At 42.8% G+C, this 23,149-nt stretch overlaps 1 protein-coding gene and 1 long non-coding RNA gene across 3 annotated transcripts in view; one reads left to right on the top strand and one right to left on the bottom strand.

The window, feature by feature from the left end:
• BOD1L1 (biorientation of chromosomes in cell division 1 like 1) overlaps positions 1-18,860 on the bottom strand; it is a 51,608-nt gene extending 32,748 nt beyond the window's left edge. Inside the window, exons 1-9 of one of the 2 annotated variants that reach the window (XM_074321440.2) lie at positions 18,495-18,860; positions 12,824-12,948; positions 8,754-8,944; positions 7,635-8,249; positions 6,897-7,046; positions 4,328-4,494; positions 3,107-3,218; positions 2,309-2,447; positions 1,218-1,290 (exon numbers count right to left, since the gene is read on the bottom strand). In XM_074321440.2, the coding sequence (XP_074177541.2) occupies positions 1,218-1,290; positions 2,309-2,447; positions 3,107-3,218; positions 4,328-4,494; positions 6,897-7,046; positions 7,635-8,249; positions 8,754-8,944; positions 12,824-12,948; positions 18,495-18,728 (1,806 nt within the window). In that variant the 5' untranslated portion in view covers positions 18,729-18,860. The remainder of the gene's footprint in view (positions 1-1,217; positions 1,291-2,308; positions 2,448-3,106; positions 3,219-4,327; positions 4,495-6,896; positions 7,047-7,634; positions 8,250-8,753; positions 8,945-12,823; positions 12,949-18,494) is intronic. The other variant, XM_074321445.2, reaches the window with a different exon arrangement.
• A 168-nt stretch (positions 18,861-19,028) lies between these two features.
• Positions 19,029-23,149, top strand: part of LOC109452126 (uncharacterized) — a 417,227-nt gene continuing 413,106 nt past the window's right edge. Inside the window, exons 1-2 of the long non-coding RNA XR_016019177.1 lie at positions 19,029-19,326; positions 21,391-21,625. This is a non-coding gene — a long non-coding RNA (uncharacterized LOC109452126). The remainder of the gene's footprint in view (positions 19,327-21,390; positions 21,626-23,149) is intronic.

Raw genomic sequence — 23,149 nt, 5'->3', positions numbered from 1 at the left:
ATCGCATCTGAACCTACCCCTAAGCCCCAAAGTATGGCCGTAGTAGATTCTTAATGTTAATGAGTGGATGCTGACTAAACACACTTAATAAAGACTCACTGACTACTAGGTATAATTATCCTTATTCACAGAATGGTTTAAAGTCCTCAGAAAAACCTGTGTCTCTGGGGTCAGCTTACCCCTGCATCTCCTTAGAATTTAACACAAAGATGAATGTATTTTTACTAAGATAGGGATCAGGATGTAATCAAACCTTTAAAAATACTTTAAAATTAAATTCCTTAAAGAAAGAACTAAAAGGGATTTCATCAATCTAATTTTGCAGTAAATTCTAACCAATTAATGTGAATAAAATTTTGAGATCATTTGTCAAAAAAATGTATCATCTAATAAAGTTAAATATTTAAAAATATGCCATTAAAATATCAGGACATACTGAAATATGCCTTAAACTTCTGAATAAAGAAATCAAGAATATTTACTGGCTATGAATAGTCACTACATTATTAGTTTTCTTCCTTAGAAGTATTAAGATAGTTCAGCAACAGAATTATATGTTTGGCATTATAAATAAGGATTTAAAAACCAATGAAAGCAAAGTTTATCCCAGGAAGATACTCCAAAAAGGGAAACAAATGTATTCATTGCACATATTTTTACTATTTAAAAGGATCAAATTTTGGAAACGATCTAAGTGCTCAACTAAAGGTAATGCCTATATTATGGTATATCCATTTTATATAACAGGATGCAATTATTAAATATAATAATTAGGAAGCTTACAAGTAACATGAGATGAGTAAGAGTGAATGTTACTAACATTTTGCAAGATCATATTCACTCAATAAAATTATGTACATATGTGGATAAGGAATGAAGGAGAATGAAACAGATGATTTGTTATGGAGGAGAGATTTTAGTCAGCCAACCCCCTTTATTTTTTCATTATTATTACTGGCAATTTTGTTACTGCCAATATAAGGGGGGGCAGGGAGCAGAAAAGTAGCTACTATCTAGATAAATGACCACATGCATCAACTTGCCAAAACGAGGAATTCAGATCATAACAGGATGCGGGTTCAACAATACGGAACGTAAGGGATTTTTATTTAACTTGGAAAAGTGAAAATTGCATTCTAACTTTTACGCCAAAGAACCAAATGGCCTATATCTAACAAAAGAGCATTTAAAATGGGCGTTTATTAATTAAGACACACCTCACTCATTCTGAGGCTTTCTTTGGAATCTTCTTCAGCTTGCTGTTTCTTTTTAGAATTCTCTTCAACATTCCTATGTGGGGGAAAAAGTCAAATATGAACTTGGAATCAAATGTAAGAAATTTTCAGGAAGGTTAAAAAAAGGAAAAGCTTAGCTTTTCCTTTTCTATAAACACTTGACCCATAAATAGAGACTTGTTACATTTCAACTGAAATCCTATTCTTAGTCAACAGAGAACAGAATCCCAAATGTGACATGGAGTACTTTTGGTGTTAAAGAAAAATATCCTTGAAACAAAAATTCCTGAATTGCTGTTCTAAACGAAACAGTTTATGAGCTATGATTATATTTTGAAAGTCTTACCATCTTTGAATAAACAGGGTAGTCTTACTTATTCAGACCAATAGGAAGGAGGTATAATAAGGAAACTGAGAGCTGACTCCTCTCACTGAGTTCTGCAAATTACTGATTCAGCTACCTTGAAGTCTGATAAATTTACTTAATTGCAGCTTAATGGAATAGCAAACTGCATTTGGCCGATAGCTCATGTGACTTCATAGCCACTCTGTATCTTCAGCTTTCTAATTCTTACAGCATTAACTATAATAATGCAGTGTTAAAAAGAATTTGGTACAGCACTCTGGTTTATGGGGAGAAGCATGGGATACTGGTGAAGACAATTGCCTGGAAAGACAAAAATGGACACAATCACTGTAAATAAGGGGTTACTGAATGACCAGAATGGGGGTACTTCCTGAGTAAGTCTAGAGGGTCCATAAACCCTCTGAAACTCTAGGAGCAGCTGTCTGTTTATGCACACGCTTTTTTTTCTGAGGAGAGACTCCAAAGCTCCTATCAGACTATCAAAACAGTCTGGGACATCCCAAAAAAGATTAAGATGAACACTTTGAAATATTATAGATATTAACACAATGAATTATAACTAAAAACAAAACTCTAAGGTCTTTAATAAACATGCAACAACATACACATTCGAGGTCTGGCTCTTTCCTGTCGTTTTCAATGGCTCTCTTCGGAAAGCATGCTGGGAGAATGTTACAATGGGAAAGTTGCCAGATAAAATATGTACCTTGAATCTTTTTTTCTTTTTTTGCTTAGGGCTACTTTTTTCTCTAGAACTTTCCGTTCTTTAAGGACTTCTTTAATTCTGGGGGCTTTAGGTTCCAAACTCTTTGCTGATGATTCTTCTAAATCCACACTATTTTTGCCTAGGAAAGAAGCAATCAATAAACAAACTGTATTTCAGAACAGAGTTTTCTAAACAGTATAATATTTATTTTTCATTAAGGTTTTCTAATCACTGTAAAAATGCAAAATGGCTTTAACATCCTTACACTGTGCTGGAATGATGTGTAGATAGAAAAGTCTTATCTTTTATTTCAAACGCTTATATACGAGTATGTGTATATATTTGTATATTACACAGGAACAGTATGCACAAGAAGTTCAAGTTTGTTCAATGAAATATTGCAGAAACGTGTTTGACATTTGAGTTAACATAAAGCAGAGATTAATTCCATTAATATCACTAGTAAGGCTCAATTACTCATGAGTTAACAATCCGCTCTGCAGTGATAACTCATTCCACAGCCACTGGAAAGTAAACTGCTAAGACGTAAGTTGTGTAAGCTCATTTCTGTTTAATTGAGATACAGTAATATCATTTAAAAAAAAGTCACTAAACACATCCGATTAAAAAGGAAAGCTTCCACACCTGAAAACAGATCATTTAAAAAATATATAACAGCTTTACTGAGATATAATTCAGATCATTTTACTTTACAATCCTATCTCGTAACATAAACATCTAGAAAATAATGGAGGATGTAAGATAGTTTAAAAACATTAAAGTTAACATCTCCTATACCTTGACTCTTAGCTTTTGTAGACTTTGTCTTTTCTGCTTTCTGTTTTCGTTTTTCTTCCAGTTTCTCTCTATTAATTTGCCTTCTTAAAAGCCTCTCTTCTTTTTCTTTAGCCTAAAACCACAAAATATTCACAATAATTCTGATTATCAGGCAAAAGCAAAACACTCAAAAAAATACGTTGGCCCTTCAAATGTTCTTACAAATTAATGGGATGTGCAAAATCTGGAAGCTACACAATTTGGAAGCTAACAGAATAACAACAGAGTGAAAATTTTCTATTACTCTTTTAGAATGCCATTAATTTAAAGAATGGGGAAAGTATCGTTTTGAGGAATGGTGGTTTAATAAACTGGTTACTTGAATTAAAAGGAAAATTGTGAAAACATCTATGAGCATCCAGTGAACATAGGTAGGTCTCCATAATTTTTTGATTATCCTTAAAAGAGTAAGTTGAAATGTAGAGTCAAGTGACAGGCAAGTCCTACAGCAAATGTGACGTGCTGGTTATACACTCAGGACCCATTTTGGGTGTCGGACTCTCTGTTGTGGAATGCAGGGAGAAGCCCGTGATTGTGTTACTCCCACTGCCCCTTTCAGGCTCACAACTGTCTCAAAGTGCCAAAGGCAGAACTTCTGATCAAGCCAGCTTTTCCTGAGTAAAGCCACTATTAGCACTGGGTGTACGTCATTCAAATCGTTTTTCTATGAAATAACATTTCCTAACATGTGCAACTTTTCTAACATGTGCAACTTCTCATATTTTAATGTTTCATATTTTAATGTTTCTGAAAAGACATCTTAAAACTGATGTACACGTACAATGAGGTAACAGTTTTTTCCTGTCAAAAGCTATTGTTAATCCAATGACACATCTCTGAAGGACTTACAAATCCAGTAACTATGTGGGCTGTACTTCCTTCTTAACGTTACGTGAGTGGCTGCACATCACGTGCTTGTATGGCTCTATTCATACTTGATTCAAACATTTCCACACCATGAAACCCTCAGGTTCTTACCAGTTTTCACTACTATTAATCACGATGACGTGAACCCGTGTCCCATGTTTATGTCTATTCTGCCTGGGTGCATGACAACGGTCCTGAAGGAAGAACCTGTATGTCACTATTGCATATGCTCACCAGTACCCTGTACTCAAAGACTAGTCAAGTTTGTCAACCTGATTTAAATGTGGAAATAGTAACAGACCAAAAATGACTCACAATCGACTGTCGCCGCTGTTCTACAGTAAGTTCGTCATCAGAATCACTGTAATACTTGGAGTACAGATACGGCTTGTGGACATAAGCGTGCCGCACACTTTTTGCTTTTCCTTCACTGGGATCACTGGTTTGAGTTTTTGTTTTATTCTGCTTGTTCTTTTCTTCATCTAGAAGAAAGTCAATAGAAAGAGGATTAAGTTGATCAACATCGAGCAGCAGTACAACGTACTTCAAGTTTATCTGAACAACAGGGGAAACACCAGTGAGCGAAATTCAAACGGACATCTTTAACGGCTATAATCTGTATCTTAATTTATTTCTCAACCATCAGCTTCTCACACATAAAGGAAGATGGCACAGAACAATTAAACCTTATAGTTATTTATGTCTTCCTGGCAAATCTCATTTGTATGTCAGTGGACTGTTAAAGTGATCAAACTCACTTGAAGCCGTACTGGAGGGAGATTTTCATGACCACCCATGAGTCTCTCATTTGTGGAAGAGGCAAGAATCAGTAACCGGCCCTACCAAGGATACACTGAACTCCCTCCACCTTAAGGAGACGATTTGCTTCCGTGACATAGAGAGAGGAAGGAAACTGTAAACAAGGTTTTCATTTCCCACCATTTGGTCCTCTCAAAATAGCCATCTTCTTAGGTTTTGAATCCTACACATACAAAATCTCGCCCTATCCAGAAAAACACTTGAAAAGACCCCCCAAAGCACCTAGAATTAGAATTTCGTTAGGCTGGCACCAGAGGTGTGTGCACGGGTGAGCAGCACTCTTCCTACACACACAGATGCGTAGATCTGAACAGTTGGGGGCGCTGCTGCTGCTTTTTTGGGTTGGTGACTTAGTTTTCTCCGGCTACTAAGAATGAAAAATGAGGGACTCTGAGAAATCCATCTGTAGTATTAACACGTTGCGTATGGCGGGGTTTAAATCCCTCATACCCCTCTGTTCCGGCAGGTTTTTAAAAGAAACTACTTTAAAATGCACTCTTCTCTTTAAAGCGTAAATGCTTCTGTCATTTATTATTTTTCTATGGAATTTTTTAGGATTTACTCACCTACGATGTTAGTAATCCCTCCTGGTGTGATACTGCAGAAAGCAGCTTCCTTTGTTATTAACGAAACACAAATAATTCAATAAAAATGCAAAGTAAAAAGAGTCAACAGTAAAAACGAGAATTCTCGTTATCCGTCCTTAACGCATGGCTCAGGAAAAAAACGAAGCTTCTCGTGATCCGTACGCAACGTGTTAAATGCTTCTACTTTTCCCCCTCTAAAATTTTCTAAGTATTCTATCCAATAGCCAGCATCAAATTTACAAGATGCTATTTATTACAGGCAATTGCAAATAATATTCAATATTTTGGATTTTTAAAACCGGTCATAAACAGAATTTCATCACGTGGTAAAGAGCTGCCTAAGGTGCTGGTTAAGCCCAGACTCAGGTCTGAAATTGGCACTGGTGCTCGCTCATTAGCCACGTGTCCCTGGACAAGACATCTTCCCTCGGGGACTTTATTTGTCCACCTGGACCTACTTCCCAGGGTTGTGGTGAAGGTTATGGCTGTTATTACACAGAATAGTGTACTAAGTTATTAGCACAGTGCCTGGAACACAGGACGTACTTCATAAGGGTTAGTGAAAAATCCCACTGTAAAATGAGGTCCGGGTTTTGTCCTTGGCTCCTGGGAGGTGATCTTTAAGCCTTTGGAAGGCCAGGCCTGACACAAGTGTTTCTGTTAGCTGAGGGGTCTTGCGTCAAGCCAAAGCATCTGACAGTGTGATTTGGGGTGGGGGCTTTGGGTCACGGAGTACCAGCCTGACCTCCAGAGGCACCGGAGACTGAGAGCAGACACATGGGTGGTCAACTAGGACACGATGGAGCCCCAATAAAAACAGTGCACATCGAAGCTCGGGTGAGCTTCCCTGGTTGGCAACAATCTGTGCGCACTCTCAGACACGGATGCCGGGAAAGAGACCCTGCCCACGGCTCCGCAGGTGAGTGACAACCTGACGCTCTGTGTGTGGGACTTTCCTGGACTCTGGCCTCTGCACCTCTTCCCCTGGCTGATTTTAATTGGTGTCCTTTAGCTGTAATAAACTATTAACAGTGAGTTTAACAGATTTCACTGAGTTCTGGGAGTCCTTCTAGCAAATTATCAAACCTAAGGGTGGTCTTGTGAACCTGAAACTTACAATTAGTGTCAAAAGTGAGGGGAGTTTTGTGGACTGTGCTCCCTCAAATCACACACACACACACACACACACACACACACACACACACACACACCACCTTCATGTACATCACCTCATCTAAATCTTGTAATAGCCCTAGGGAACGGAGTTAAGTGATGGAGAACCAAGGCTTGCTGAGGTTTAGTAACTTACCAGGCTTGCTCAGACAGAAAACCTCGGAGCTGGGACAAACAAATCTTGCAACTACAAAGTCCCACGCTTGTGCCACTTTCACACTGTCTCTCACAATACACTCATGTCTGTGTATAAAACATGCTCATCGGGCAGCCTCTCAGAGGCATTACTAAGTAAAATGCCTTACCGTCTGACGTAATCTCCCCTTCTTCCATGCTGTCAGACTCGACCACTTCCTCTTCGGTGTCTTCTTCGAAAGATGACAGGTCGCTGGTGTGGACAGAGCTGACTGTGATGTCGGTCAGCCCGTCAACGTCAGAGTCCAGCACCGAGCAATCTTCACAAAGACAAGAAAACACAGCGGACAGATCACCTTGGCATAGTGACATACTCAGAACCCACTTCCTAAGTTACATTTAGGATTTTCTGCCTTAAACACATGTTAAAGAACTTCATCTTTAGAAATAAAAATCTCTCATTAGCAACCAATAACCAACAGGGTAGAGGTGTTTCCAGAAAATACAAAGGCAAATTATTATCCTGTAAAAATAACGAAACTTGATTTATGATGGAAATGATAGAAATAAAAGCAACTGAAAGTAACTGAAATATTTACTACTTAATATTGTAAAGATTAAAATATACAACTATGAATTAAGTTGCTTGGAATAATGTATGACAATAAATTTTAAGAGTTAAATTATAAGGTTTACAGCTTTTCTGCTCAGATACTTTGTGAATTAGTGCACTAGTATAGCAAATAAATATACAGAGCTCATTTTTTAAGCAAAGGTGGTATAAGTTCTCAGGCTTTTGAAATACTAGCATCAAATTTATTAAAATTTGAAGGCAAATTTGATCCCCACCCCACCCCAATGGTTACTGATCGTTCTTTAAACTGTTGTCGATTTTTGCAAGTTTTTACCTTCTTTTGTCCCTTCAATCGTTTTAGCTTTGTTACTGTTCTTTTCTGATGGAACTTTTGAACACTCTACTTCTTTATCCTTTGCTTGTTTTTCATCTTTTACTTTTTGTATATCTTCACTTCTTTTTGGGTGATCAAATTTCTTTTCCGTCTTTTCCTTCTTTTCTTTCTTTCTTTCTCCTTTTTCATTGCTGTCTGGTTTCTTTTCACCTTTGTCCGTTGATTTATTTCTTTGGTCACTGCTTTCCTGTTGAACATCCTTATTTATGAGAACTAAACTATTACTCTCTTTTGTGTGATTTTTAATTTCTTCAACCGGACAAGGGAGGTCACTAAATTCTTCAGACTTCGGGGCTGTTTCCTGTCCTTCCCCTCCAGAGTCAGGTGGAGGCTTTTCTTTATCAGCCACTTCCTCTGAGGTTCTCTCTTTTTCAGGACCAGTGTCAGTACTCGGCTGAGATGGGAGTTTTTTGGATACTCTCTCACTCGTCTTAGCATTTGACGTTTCTGTCGAAGCCCTGGCAGCACTAGCTTCCTGGTTAAGAGAAGTTATAGTTTCTAATATTGACATGGCATCACTGGCCACGTTAGCGCTGGGCCCAGGAGCAGGAACACCTTCGAGGGAAAGACAAGTTCTAGAATAAATTGATGAAGGTTAACCCCTCAGCTGAATCCATGCTACATCCCACTGTCAACTTTACATGAAACATAGGCTGTGCGTACCATTCACACGCCTTCCGGCCTTCAGGCGCCACTGCTCGTTCTCAGCATGCTCTAAATTCTCTACCTCACTCATTCAGTGTCTTAGAAAGAACCATGCAAACCTGAGAACAGAACAGTCTAGCTCCCAAAAAACAACATCTCTAATCATTTTAATTATTCCCTCTGTTGAAACATACACCTCCCCCCCCCCAGTACATTACTAAAATGCCTATTATTTTGTATTGACATAAAAAAAAAATGTTATGCCAGTTAAGGAATTTGAGTGGTATTTCAAATAAATACAATTTCACTACAGTGGCCAAGTAGAGAAATGTTTTAAAAAAACAAATATCCCTAACTCGACACTCAGTTCAAGAAAGAAAGCAATGGAACTGACCAAGAGGAAAAGCAAAGCACCTTGTGTGATGACGGAGGCGTCGGGCCGCTCCTCGTCGGGAGCCGAGCTGCCACCTGCCTCCTCCTTGGGGTTTAGTGTGGCTAAAAACTCATGCACGGCTTTCTCCACCTGAGGTCTGAATGTGTGGTTGATCTTTGGATCCACAACCTGAGAAATAATTCGATCGATACCAGACTCCAACATTCCTGATCTGAAACAGGGTCATTTACAGAAAGGTTAAAACAAACCCAAAACCGTATTATTCGCAGTACTTACTTTTAAATAAAACTGTATTGATTACATAAATGTTCAGCCTTAATTTTTTGCCTCAATCCATTCATCTGGACATAGAAAGAACAGGCAACAGAAAACAAGTTTCACACGACAGTGGCATTTAGACACACTGTACTGCAAAAAGTCTGTAAGCTTTCCACCACTGCGTCACTAATGGAAATATAAAGCAGACAAAACAAAAACAAAAGCAAAACAGCCTCCAAACTAGACCCAGTACACTATGTAGAGCCCGGGCTTACAGGTGATACTTATCTTACCCCAGTCCTGCCGTGACACATAGGAATAAATGATCACCGAAGCTGAGTTCTGGGTGTAAAATAAATCAATAGACTTTGCATCTTTATTTTTAAACAAAAAAATGTTAAGCCTTTTATAAGGATTAGAGTCTCCAGGAAAACTGAAGACTACACATGAAGTGTAATTTCATCAAATTTACAATAAAACAAAAAGGAAATAAAGAACAAGAAAGAAAACTTTAGCACAGAAAAAAAACTTACGGACTTTTCTGGCTTTCTTTTTATTATCTACTCGCTATAAAAAAAGCTGGGTAATTTATTCCTTCAACAATTATGTTAGGAGTGTCTGCTACATTAGCAGGCTCCCTGCTGCTCGCCACTGCTACAATCAGACCCGTCTCCGCTGCTGCGGAGAGGGAAACAGACACAAACAACTACAACACACGATGACGGGCACCAGGACATATATACACTGTGGGGAAAGGGCGGAGTAAGAATTGTTAGGCGGATCTGAGGTAATTTGGGAATGCTTCACACGGGAGAAGACATTGGAGCTGAGTGTTGTATTCCAGAGAAGAGAAGAAAAAACTTCAAGAAATACGCCATCCAAGAGACAGCGGAGCGAACAGGGCAACTAGGCCCCAAATGTGCAGAACATCACAAAGGCATCGGGGCAAAAAAAAAAAAGGACGTGAATTTATTTTAAGAAATGCATTTAAACCTTGTTTCTTCCTAAAAAGAGTTGGAGAAGCGGGGTGCACTGTCTCCCGGACAGTGCTGGAGAGCGGGGTGCTGAGCCTTTCCAGCTCCTAGGCCTCAGGCTCCCTCTGCAGAAGGGGTGAGGCGTCGCTCCCTACCCCCTAATCCATCATGGCTGTTTGAGTGCAGCTGTCTGGAGGGGAGGATGAATCTCACTGCTATGTCCTGAGGCCCCTTGCAGCCTTGTGATACGATAATTCTACTTATGTGGGCCATAGAGAAAAATGACTGCACAAAGTAGGTAACCTGCTTTTTAAAGTTCCAAGATTAAAAAAAAAAAAAAGCAAATCCTGCAAATATTGTTACATCTTAGAAGTGTCTTTAACATGTAGCACATGGAAAAGAAACAAGAATAACCAATCCTAAAAATGTTTTGATTTAAGGCACAAGCATAAAGTCATAAAATAAACAAAACCCACTCACTCCAAATTACTGCTTCAGTCTCTCTGGTCGCCTTTATTCTGGCCCCTCTGCTTCTGTCCATTCTCACCGTGGTCGGTCAGCTCTGACCGTGAGTAAAACTGGAGGCCGGTGCTGAGGACCACACTGCTCTTACTGGGCGCTCTATCGCGGCCTCACGACCGGAGAAGTCACACTCTAGGTTCAAGGGCAAAGCCCAAATGCCAGCAGCTGGCACGGTCCTGGTTAAAGCTATTCCCTTGTCTTCCTTTTAAATCCTTTCATTAAGAGCATTCTTTCTGAGCTAGCTAGCATTTTTAGATCCTGTTGTACAAATCAATATAGAAACAGAATAAAATTCTCCCTATTGAATTTGCAGTTTAAGTCAAAGCATCCAAAACTGCTGCTATTAAGACTATTTTTGTTCTATAAAAATGGCAGCGGTACATGGCTCAACATAACAGTCAACTGTTGGTCAAGGTAGTAGAGAAACTATCTGGAGCTGTGTTTATAGAGGCCAGTACATCCCTATACCATTAAGTTAGACACAACTACATAGTTTCTTTAAGGAAGCTGTAAAATGTTATCAGTAACATAAAACTTTACTAATGGAACTTAAACAAGACAATAGTTCATTTAAAACCAAATAGCACAGCTAGAAGAAAATTTACACGTGTCCCAGGAAGAGCACTGACTAAATTATCCAATTATTCTGAATGTCTCTTTCCAGCAGAGGCCTTCCTCACCCACATGCAGAGCGTGCCAGGATGAATGGCACAAGAACCCCTCACCAAACACCAACTCTGTGAAAACGGTGTCTTATACTGACTGCTCCACCGACGATTTTAAGTGCCTGATTTTACATGGGCAAGACTGAGTTTAGTTCCCTTAAAAGAACAGAATGACTGCTCCCCTACTTTATAGGTTTTGTATGCTAAGGAGCAAATGCAGTTCCAGGAGCTCTGCCTTCCACTTAGTCTCTCAACAGGAAGAAAAGAAAGCAAACGTGGAAGCAACTTAATCATTTGTGAAAAGGGAGGCAGCTATGCAAACTGTTGAGTGAAAGCACTCAGTAATGGGGTATAAGTGGGCGGTGACAGAGCGGGAAGCTTACGCTCCCGCCCCACCTCCACCTCCGTTTTTTGTTACTGTTCTCCTAAAGGCCTGGAAATGAGTAACCTTCCAGAGTGTCCACCCACAGTCTCCACTTTTTCAGGAAAGGCTTTGACTTTTTCCCTACAGGTATTATTATGCAGCCCTCTAACGGCATCTTTTGATCTCACCTGGACTCTTTACAGGTTCCTCAAACATCCTTTAAAATGCAGACAACACAGTTATTGTTGTTAAATTTCCCTCTTCTCTTCTTCACAAGCAGACACAGTCTGAGCCCCCAGGCTCCTGGTTTCTAGTATTACCTGCGGCTAAATGGGTCTTTGAGTCAGTGTGAAGTGTGATTTGTGGGACTTCCTGTGGGTCAGAACTATCAGTGCAGTCGCACACCAGGTAGGCTTGCAAGGTTCCCGTGGGACAGGAGGCAATTAAGAGGTGGCGGGCATAAAACAGATTTGTTTAAATGCTGAAAAGCCACATCTCTTCTCAAAGATGGGCTTGAATATAAATATTTGTCAAGGCAGGAAGACTGGGGGGGTCTTTAAATAACTCAGTCACCTTTCTGGGTGCTGAAGCAGGAACAGAAGGTCCAAGTTTTCTTGTCTTGGAAAATATTTACAAGCAAAAACAAAATAATATTGTAAATCTGCTTTTCTGGCAATAAATATGATTTTTTTTTGGTTCCTCTAAATATTCCAGCTCTTCTCATTCTCTTTATTTACATTCATCCAAAAATGGATCTGATAGGTCCAAATGCACTTTTCTTCTTTTATTGGCTATATCATTACTAAAAAGCAGAGTTAAAAATCACAATAAAATGCAAAAGAAAAAAAGGTTGGTGGGCTGTATTAGAAGAAAGAAGACATGGCCTCAAAAACCAGGGGAACATTTTGATTTCAGTGGTGTTTAGCATCTTTATTTGTACAATAATAATAAAGCCTCCTCTTTTAAGGCCAAGAAAATACTGCTGAATGTAAATTATCGGATATTCCAGCATTTACCATCTATTTATATTATATCTAGTTTGTTTTTTGTTTTTTGAGCCACGCTGTCATTCCCTTCCTTCAATATTTCCAAAGGTCTACAGAGAAACCAGACTTTTATTTGTGGGGGAAATGTGAAGCACTAGAGCCCACTTTAAAATCACACTGCATCACAATATGAAGCAGCCACACCAAACTTGACGAAATTAGCATCAGGTGAACAAACTTCTGATTAATGTCTCTGCTTTCCAGCAGAGTAGGTTGTGACTGTCCAGGCCCACCCAGGAATTCTGCGGTTCTGAGACTTACTTGAGCACTTGTTGTCTAATGTTGTTTCTTAGCTGGTTCTTATTGAGATGGGGACTCCAAGTATGAGTTGCTAAGTGGTTGGCAACAAAGTTATCAACACGTTGTCTCAGATTCTGGTAGGCAGGCTAGGAAGGAAAAAAAAAGACACAAATGTTGAAAATCTCCAATGTTATACAACAACAATACTGACTGCCTCAAGATTTGGTCTTTTTAACAGCATCAACATTAACATTTCTTAGATTAGCATATCAACATGGCAACAAAGTTTCACAGTTTATAACAGTGCTGCTTTAGGCCTTCAAACACTGCTTACTGTGTCTAAGACAAGATATTTGCAGATACATGAGGAGTACAAAGAAGAAAGATATACCTCTCATTTGTAGTTAAGGGACTAGAAAATAGGACACCAATAAATGTGCTGTTAGATGATTTGGAGCAAAGGGAGCACAGCAGAGAAATCAAGCCTTTGCTGAAACGTGGTATTTAAGCTAGACCTTCAAGGTGCAGCCTGGAATCCAAAAGGCTGCCTTGTGGGTACAGCCAACAATGTAACGTAAGAGCAAGTGGATGAGAAAACGTGGTGGGGAACACTGGGGGGAAGGGGTCCAGAATGTCAAGTCCAATTTGGCTGGAGAAGACAATACAAAACAGCTGAGAAATGAGACTGGCAATATAGCTTGGGGCCTGGGGCTGGAAGGGCCCAGGCAGCTATACAAGAAGCTTGGAATTATGGGGCACAGAATGGTAACCCAGGGTGATATGTGACATCTAAGCTTTCTGATGATTAATCTTCCTACAGTGAAAGAGTAAACAACACAAAATATACTTAGGAAAAGATGCCATAACCAGTGTGATAAAGGTCTGTACTGGGGTGGCAGAAATAGGTTGAAAGGCACGGATCCAAGAGAAACTACGGAGGGACAACCACTGAAACGAGGCATTATAGTTGATGTAAGGCGGCAGCTCTTAAGTGGGAGTGATTCCCCCCTGCCCCCCCCCCCCAGGGGATATTTAGCAAAGTCTGGAGACAAGTGAAGGGAGCTGATCCTGGCATTCTGTGGGTAAAGGGTAGGATGGCACTGACCATCCTATAGCACACAGGGGAATCCACCCCCCAACAAAGAACCTTCCATGGAGCCCAAAATGTCAACAGTGCTGAGCCTGACAACCCCTGATGTGAGGGAAGCAGGCAAGAGGACCCACATTATGTCACCTCTACTTAAAAGGACACTACGCAGAAGGAATGCTTGGCCACTCAATCAGGACTGCACACTCCGTTCCCCATTGTCCCCCAACACTCACAGGCTTTATAGCTTCTTTTATGTGGCTTGTGACGTAGATAAGTGAGCAACCCCAAATGATTTTAAACAACACTGTCTCGCTGCATCTTCTGCCCTTCGTTCCCTTAGGCTTCACAGTTCCTACTCCAGCAGCAAGTTCTCATGCCTCTGACCTTCTGCACCTCCCATCCCCTCTGCTCGTCCATCTGGCCAACTTCTCACCTTCAGAGCTCCCCCTAACCTGTGCAGTCATCCTGACACCCAAGGTAGGCTCACGGCATCTTTGTCCTCTGTTCCTTCTGTCTTCTACACATACTGTCATCTCAGCAGCTCTTGCATTGCTTTGCATTGGGGGCCGGAGGGGAACCTCTGTTTTCAGGAAGCGCAGCACACTGCTTGGCAGGTAAGCAATGCCAAGTACTTGGTAGACGACTGGGCAACTATCTCCAACGTGGATGAGGAAGGTTTTATCCCTCTGAGACGTTGTTTTAGCCCTTCCAGTTTCCAGACTTTTGCTGATTCCTATTTTCAACTCTACAAGAAACAGTCTCGTGATCATTTCTCTCCATTTATCCAAAATCAATGCAAACTAAAACTAATCCTTTTGCCTGAAGATTTTCAGCAAAACAGTAAAACGGATTTCTTCTTGCCAGTATTCCTAAATTTCAGAAACATTAGGCTCACATATCACAATGCACTTAGCACTCGTCACCCTATGTAACAAGCGAAATTTGAACAACGGGTAATTTTCCTTCTTTCCAAGTTCTTTCAGTAAAAAGCCCGATGACTAGGGAAATACAGACCGCATTCTTCTTCTGGGAATCTGTCTCTCTCCTTCCTTTTCCAGGGCTTGGGTCAAAAGCCTTGGAGCCATTCTTGACTCCTGCCCTTCTCTTCCACCCCACATGCAGCCCATTAGGAAATCCTGTGGGCACTAGAACCCGACCACCTGCCACTACCCTTCCTGCCACCAGTCTGGTCCAAGGCAGCCTCATCTCCTGTCTCGATGACGGTAACCCATCTCCCTGCTTCTACCCTCGCCCCCCTGAAGTCTGTTTTCCATATAGCAGCTGGTGTCAATCTTCTAAAATTAGGGCAACCACATAATTTATTGTCCACACCAGATCATGACGTGTGAGGGGGACACCATTAAAAATCACCACGGTCAATGCATCTAAAATGGGAGTCAGAGCACGTCCTTCTGCACAACACTTGCCAATGGCTTCTCAGCTCAGTAAAAGCCAAATTCTTACGATGGCTTCCAAGGCCTTCCAGAGCTCTGTAGGGAGAAGAAGCCACTCCTACCTCATCGTCTTCCACTTTCTCCTCAGCAGTTTCTGCCGCAGCTTCATGCACTTGCTGTGGCCTCTACTTGGCGTACTGAGCCCCCGAAACCTGCACAGCAACTTCAGTTCCCCCAGCAATGGCTCAAATAGCATCTCACCAAAATCTTCCCCGAACTCACTCAAGACCAACTGGCAATCCTTTCCACCCTCATCCTGCTTTATTTCTTCCATAGGACCTATCACGCATTATTTATTGTCTGTTTTGCTCTGCTGGGATGTAAGCCCCATAACAGCAGGGAATTTTAGCTCCCTGCCGTACTCCTGGCAACTAACAGTGCCTGGTACATCATAAATAGTTGTTGGGTGAATAAATTTGTGTATTTCTGTCTTTGATATTCCTTTCAAATCTAAAAAGAAAATTACTGCCTGGGGACAGAGGTGCCATAGTTACCTGTTCGGTGAGCTCCCTGCCTGGGACAGAGTGATGGGCCACTCGACCTTCCCTCCCCACACTCTCCAGGTGCTAATCAGTGCAGAGGGGTCAGGATGGCTTTGTAACCTGTCAGCTTGCTCCAGGGGTCTGGGAACGGGAGCCTGCAGCACAGGAGCCTGTAGCACTGGTTAGATTCTGGGGCTGTCCCAGGTTCCAATTCCAGGGGTGGAAGGGCTGATTTGGTCTGCTCTCATCGGATCTCTTTCCCGGGGCACTTTGAGGGGTCCTCTGGTCTGCTGGAGTGGCACCAGACTGGTCCTTCTCACTCTGCTTTACCACACTGGGCAGGATAAGGGTGCTGCTCTTGGAGAGTGTCTGGTGGGTGTCAGATGTCTTGATTCTTAACTATGCATGTGACTGACAATCTAGTGCCCGCTACAGCCCCGACACACTACCTAACACAGGTCAGTCTTCAGGGTTCAATAACAAAGGCATACCACAAGTAGTCTCAACTCTGAGGTGTTCTTAACAGATGAGACCCAAGGAGTCCATTAAAGTGATGCTTCTTTGCAGGAATAGGGAAACTTATTTCTACTGTGGCCCATGCATCACACTGATAGAAATGTTAAGCTCATATCAAAGACAACTTGGGCTTTTATATATTTTTTGAGACATTCAAACTTACTTTTTTTTGAGAGAGAACATGAGACCATACCCAGGAGTCCCACTCTGTTGGGGAGGGCGTTATCATTTCAATTCTCTTCTAGCTTCGAACAATAAAAAAGGGGACCTTACTCTGTGTTCCCTGGACTCCCTGAAACTATTCATTAAGTTGATCCACATGAAATTGCTGACAGCCGACCGTTTCTGAATTACGAAAACAGCATCTTTAATATACGTATGTGCACTTTTCTTGAGAGAAGGTCCTGGTTTTCATTACACTGTCAAAGAAACTGTGTTTCCTCCTCCCCAGAAAAGGTTTTAAGTCTCCACTGAGAGGGACTGGCAGGGATATTACAGACATACAGCAGAAATATTTAGTGCGGATGGGAGGAAGAAAAAGCTGAGCCTTATAATTGTAGCCCCCTCATCGGCGTAAATTTTCAATTTATATACACAATAACACACAGATTCGTAGATTTATGAGACTAATAAAGTGAAACATGTACTTGCAGGATACAAATAACCAGCTTTATCTGGATAACATTTACCTGGCCATGTCTAATCCTCTCCCATTAAAAAAAGGCAATTGGCATTATTTTCAAAAAACGTGCTGTACATACTCCCTAAAACGAAGTGAGAAAACTATATACTTCCTGTGGAGATAAATATCCCAAGTAAACTGAACTCTCTGTGGTGCAAAAACTCCAATGCTTTGAAAAGGCCATTGTACTTCTGGTGCACATGGGGTGGGGGGGTGAGTCCTTATAAGGAAAGATGTCCCTAGATTTTCAGGAAGTTTTTCCCAGAGGAGGCAGCGGAATTTTATGCAGGTTCACTCAAAGCCTGGTCAACAGAGTCACAGGGAAGAACTGGTGGACAATGCAAACATCCCAATCTCAAAGAAACGAGGATCCTCACAACGGCCAAACGTGCTATGAGAAAACCCTCACCCCATCAAAACTCCCATCCAATGGACCCAACCAGATCTAAGCCACAACAACCCAACCCCGCCCCCCAACCCAAATAAACAAAAAGCCTCAACAATTTCCCAAGTGTTCCCAACTGAAGCTTCCTGCCTCACCCGCTTCCAGAATTCCAGGCTGCACTGGTTTCCACCCATCTCACCAAGACTGCTCCTTTTTGGTGTCCTCTGCTCATCCTTTGCCCAACCAGCTAAAGCGACCTGGTCCCGCTCACACCCCTTTTACCCTGACGTTTGGTTCTAGTCCCTCCCCTTTCCCGGCCCCTAACTCTTCTGTACAGGGAACCACTTTGCAGACCTTTCCCTTTCTTTCCTCCTGAACTCTTCTTCTCCTGTCCTCCTTCCACTGTGTTGTCTGCTGTCACCCCTCCTCCGTCCTTTCGCCACTGAACGGCTAGGCTCCGGTCCTCTCCCCCCGCCCCACCCCCTTCTCACGTTAGAGAACTGACTTGGTCTAAGTTACCTACATCAGACAGTCACCGGTAGACACGTGCGTCCCGATCTCCCCAACCCACCTTCTCGCGGTCCAACTCTACCTCCTGATTGTTGCAACTACTCCCTCCCCGCCCCCAATCCAGCGACGCACACTGCACACACTTTGATTCGATGACCACTTAACAACTCTCCAAAGGACAAAGACATGACGCTTACCGCACAGAAATCTTCGAGAGAGGAGTATGGAAACAGAGTAAACCGCGGAAAAAAAAAAAAAAAGAACCAGACGTGACCGCACCGGTCACTGTGTGCAGACGCGTCTCCATGAGAACAAATGGCTCAGTCTCGCTCAGCCCGACGTTCCCAGCGCCCGCGGCGCCGGGCACGAGTCGGCTGCACGCGGGGAGGACCGTCCGCGGCACCGAGCGGCAGCGCGGAGACAACGCGGCTGCACCCGGAGCTCGGGCAGCGGCGCGCTCGGGGGGGGCCCCGGCCGGGAAGCCGCGGCGCAGCGGGCCGTGCTCGGACGCGGGACACAGCCGGCGGCGCCCGGGCCGGCCTCCCCTCGCCCGCACCCCCGCGCGCCCCGCACCTTGGTGTCCACGTCGGCCAGGCAGTCCCTGCGGAACTGGTCGAAGAGGCCCTGGCTCTTGAGGTGGTTCACGATCATGGCCACGAGCTGCGGGTCCCCGGCGCCGGCCCCCGTGCCGCCCGCCCCGCCCGCGCCCGGGCCAGCCCCGGGGCCCGGCGGCGGCGGCGGCGGCTGCGGCTGCGGCGGGGGAGGCGGCGGCGCCGGAGGCGGCTTCGGCTGCGGGTTGGTGGCCATGGCGGCCTGGGCCGGGAAGGGCGCGGGCCCGGCCGGCGGGCGCTCCTGCGAGGCGGCGGCTGCACCGGTCCCGCCGCCCGAGGGAGGCCAACGGGATGTTGTTACGGAACCAGCGGATCCAGAGTAACCCCGGAAGTGAAAGGGAACCGGGGGAAGGAAGAAAGGAAGAGGCGGTGACAATCGCAGTGAAAGTCCGACGACGGAAGCCGCGCGGGGCCCGTTCCGGCTGCCGCCTGCGCGGGCGCCCTCGAGAGGCCGGGCTGCGTCGGGAGCGGCGGCGGGGAGGCCGCGCGGGCGGTGGCTCGCGGGGTTCGGGCCGGCGGCCGGCGTCTGCAGTGCCCCGCGGTCGGGCGTTCGACCGGCGCGACTCCCCGGGCCCGAGGGCCGACTGGGCGCCAGCTCGGAGCCGGCCCGCGCGGGGGAGCGAGACGCTGGCCCGCGTCCGTCGTCAGGGGCGTTTAGGCCTGATGCTGTTGCTGCTCTTTCACAGAGCAGTCGACAGCCATAGACATTTATAATGCGCACCGTACGTGAAACTGCGTATTCTAACCTCTCCCAACCCTCTGTTCTCCTATGATCCTGTACGGTTTTCCTGCAAGTAGGTAGCTCCAAGGCCTGCAGTCTCTTCCCCAGTTGTCCTTGGCGCATCTCCTGTCTCTCTCCGAATGTGCCTGCGGACTGGACCCCGATCCCTCCAGCACCTTCTTCCTGCCGGCCCAGACAAACCCACGGGCTTTTAGTTCTAAGGCTTTTGCAATTGATAACTGATAATAGGCCATGCTTGTGTAGCGCGCACTGTGCGCCAGGCATGGTGCTAAGACCTTTTACATGCGTTTACTCATTCAGTCTTTGCAGCAAGACTGCTAAGTCCTGCTACTAGCCCCAATTTGCAGAGCAGGACGCTGAGGCCCGGAAAGATTAAGTAAATCGCTGAAGGTTACACAGAAAGCAAATCGCCTGATTCTGGACTGAGTTACCTTTAAAGTATTATTGGTACACGATCAAAGCAAAATAAATGTTACAGATTTTCATAATTATTAAGTAGATGTAAAATTGATTGGAACTGCATCTCAGTGATGTGGATATTACTGCTTTTTAAAATTCATGTCTGTAGATGAGTATGTCTTATTGCTAGAATGAGAAGGGTTGTACATCAGTTTTTCCTGTTTCTAGTTTTCATAGCTGTATGCCCTTAGAAACCCTGTGCTTCTAAGCATGTATTGTACCTGGCAATGTAGTTTTATCGTAGCAATGTCACTCAATTCTTGACCTCAAAAAATTAGATTTGATGATCTGTGAGCTGGCTATTCAATTAGGCCCTCCAATTTTGTTGAAAGTGAAGAGTTGAAAACCATCTGACTTGCCAAAGGATTTGTTTACCTAGTCCTTTCATTTTTTCAGTTTCTGGGAAATATACTAAATAGGTTTTATCAAGACATCAAATGACTATGAATTAGACTTTTTTTTCCAATGAGCTATACCATGTTAAACCTGATATACTCACACTTTGGGGGAATCTAAACATTCTTTTTTGATTTTCATAAATAGTTTTGGATAAATTGCTTTTTGTTGCTAGCCGGTTCAATTTTGTTTTTGCCAAAACTTTGCAGCTCATTCAGTGTGAAACTGTCAAGTATGAAAAATGTTTTTCATATAACCTAATTAACAGAGTGCGTTTTCATCATCAAGCTAGCCAAACTGGATATTATTTTTCCTCAGAAACAGTTTGACTTCCTTATTTCAATTCAAATAAAGCATCATGCATTTTTGAGGGAATATAATGAAAACTGCAGACAGTCAAAGTCATGGAATGAATCTTAAAAGATTTATTACTAAAGCAATCAAGATTAAAATGGTGTAAGATATAATTGTTTTATTCATTTTAAAAATTAGTTATGAAAACAATGTGAGAATATGACATGTTGCCTTTACCTAATTACGAACAACATAATACACTATGTTGCTAAATGTATGTTATTTATTAAGTGTGTAGTATGGTAAAGAGCATGGTATTTTTTCAGTGCACGTAGATGTATCTGATTTGGCTTTTTGGGAATAACTAAGTAAGAATCTTCCATAAAAATTCAGCAAAACTCCACACATTTAATTAGGTATAATGATCAAACTTAAAAAAAAATAATGAAACAATAAGGTATTTGCTGCTAAAAATTAATTGGTTCAGTGACTGGAAAATAATTTTATGTGTGTGAACAGCATATAGAAAATAGTAAATATTTTCTAAAATGTAATAAGGTGAGAATTGATTATAACTTACATAATTCACAATTTATTTTATAAAATGTACTTTAACTGCCTTATTGAATAACATACTGAATCTAAAAGAAATGACATAATATTTGTGTTTATGAGTTCAAGTTACACTGGATATACATATACTGGATATAGTGTAACTTGAACAATTTACTAGCCTTAGAAAACACTCTAGTTGCATTGAAAAGAATCAGGGTCACCGATCTTTACTGCTGCTGCTGTTCAAAGGTGCTTTTCTTTATACTTGAAGACAGGTCCTAAGGATGAGTATTGTGAATACCTGGACAGGGGGAATAGAATACATTTAAACCTTTAAAAAAAAAAAAAAGCTATTAAGCAGTCATCGTTTCCTACCAGTGACATCTTTGCTTTGTTCTCTCTGTTTCTTTAGAAAGAGTAACATAAGTGACAATAGTGAGGGTGTGGAAGGAAGAGATGAGTTCTTCAGAAACAATTGCCATCGCTCCCCTGCCCGACTGTGTGTATGTCTGACTTCAGAACGTCCTAACAAGGATCTAATACCTTCTTCCCGAACATGATCAAGCTCTCATTTTATTTCCTAAATCTGATGCTAAGGTGACAGTTAAACACACTTTACGAACGCTTTGGGAATGAGTGGAACAGTGGTGAGTAATTATGGCAATCACTGTGGTAGCCATTTGTATCCTTGGGCAACAGATTCCTGCCAAGTATCTGGCTCCTGTGATTTCCTTTCTTTTCTACAGTCCAGCCCCTCCCCCTTCCCCCCCATCCAATCCAAACCCTGTTCCTGACGGCTAATCCAGTGCAAGTCAAACATTGGTTTACAGTGTGATGCTCTCCTAACCCCAGGGATCCCATCTGCGTATTAGGCACAATTGTTTGTTTCCTTTCCCTCACCTCCCAGGACCTCCCCGCTCCAGGGCGTCCCTAGCCAAACCAGGCCATAGGCCCAGCCTTTCATAATCAAGACTGATGAGTATCATTTTCTAAAGGACTCTTCATCAACCCAAAGCCCAGTTAAACTTTGGAAGTTCACTCTTCTATAACAAAACACACTCTTAGGTGGGGTTCAAAGGACTGTAAGAGGAAAGGGAGAGGACAAAATGTGTTATTGCCTTTCCAAAGCAAACAGTCTCAGCTATTCTATTTCTACTGTAGAATAAAATAGCCGAAGACGGTGGAGTTGGTGGTTAGGCAGAGCATTACAGAGTATTAATGGGGGAAGGGATTGCTTTTTTTTCCCTGCAAAAACTTGAAAGAATTGTCACTCATTCTGGGGTCAGGACATGGGGATGAGGGTAGCACAGGGAAATGGAAGGGTGGAGAGGGAGAGGGTTGGTTCTGTAGCATTTGGCAGAGACTGGAAGCCCCTTAGTCCCTGCCAGTGCCCAAGAGTAGGGGTGCTTTGGAAGTGGTAGCTGTGTGAGCATGTTACCTGGAGGTGCTGCAGAATTCAAGAGGGCAGCTGAGACTTAGCTAGTGGGACGTGGAAGCTGGGTTTGGGGCAGCATAATAGCAGAAATGGCAACAGAGAACTAGGATTGGGTTGCATAAGCCCCCAGGATATTAGAGCAGGAACTCCAGAGCAGGAGAGAGAGCATGATGGGGGAAGAAGATGGGGGAGGAAGGCCTTCTAGTGAAGTGGGACATACCAATTACCTTAGTAGTTCATACTTTATGTAATAGGAGAGTCCAGTGTGGGCAATCAGGAAGGTTAGCAGTGGTTCTCAAGCTTGAGCGCGCAGCAGAATCTCCTGGAGGGCTTGTTAAAACAGTGCTGGCTCCATCCTCAAAGTTTCTGACTGGCAGGTGTGGGGTAGGGCCTGAGACTTCAGATTTTTAACAAATGCTGATGGATCACCATTTGGAAAACATTGGACTAGACTAAACTACACCCTACAGGCCTAATCTGCTTTACCTATGTTTAATAAATAAAGTTTTATTGGAACATAGACACAATTATTGGGTTTGTTTAGTTTCCAGTCAGTGTATGGCTGCTTTTGCTGCAAGGCCAGAGTTGGGACAGACTGTATAGCTTGCAACGCTGAGAGTATTTACCATGTGGCCCTTTAGAGAAAATGTTTGCCTTCTTGGACTGAAAGGAGGCAGCAAAGGTGTGGTTGTGAGACTCTGAAGTTGGGCAGCCTGTATTTGAGAACTGTCTTTCA

Source organism: Rhinolophus sinicus, chromosome 1 (genome assembly GCF_057876585.1).
Source record: "Rhinolophus sinicus isolate RSI-liver-muscle chromosome 1, RSI-T2T, whole genome shotgun sequence".
NCBI lineage: Eukaryota > Metazoa > Chordata > Mammalia > Chiroptera > Rhinolophidae > Rhinolophus > Rhinolophus sinicus.
The sequence above is the reverse complement of the archived record's forward strand: the minus strand, read 5'-3'. Positions and strand labels throughout refer to the sequence as shown.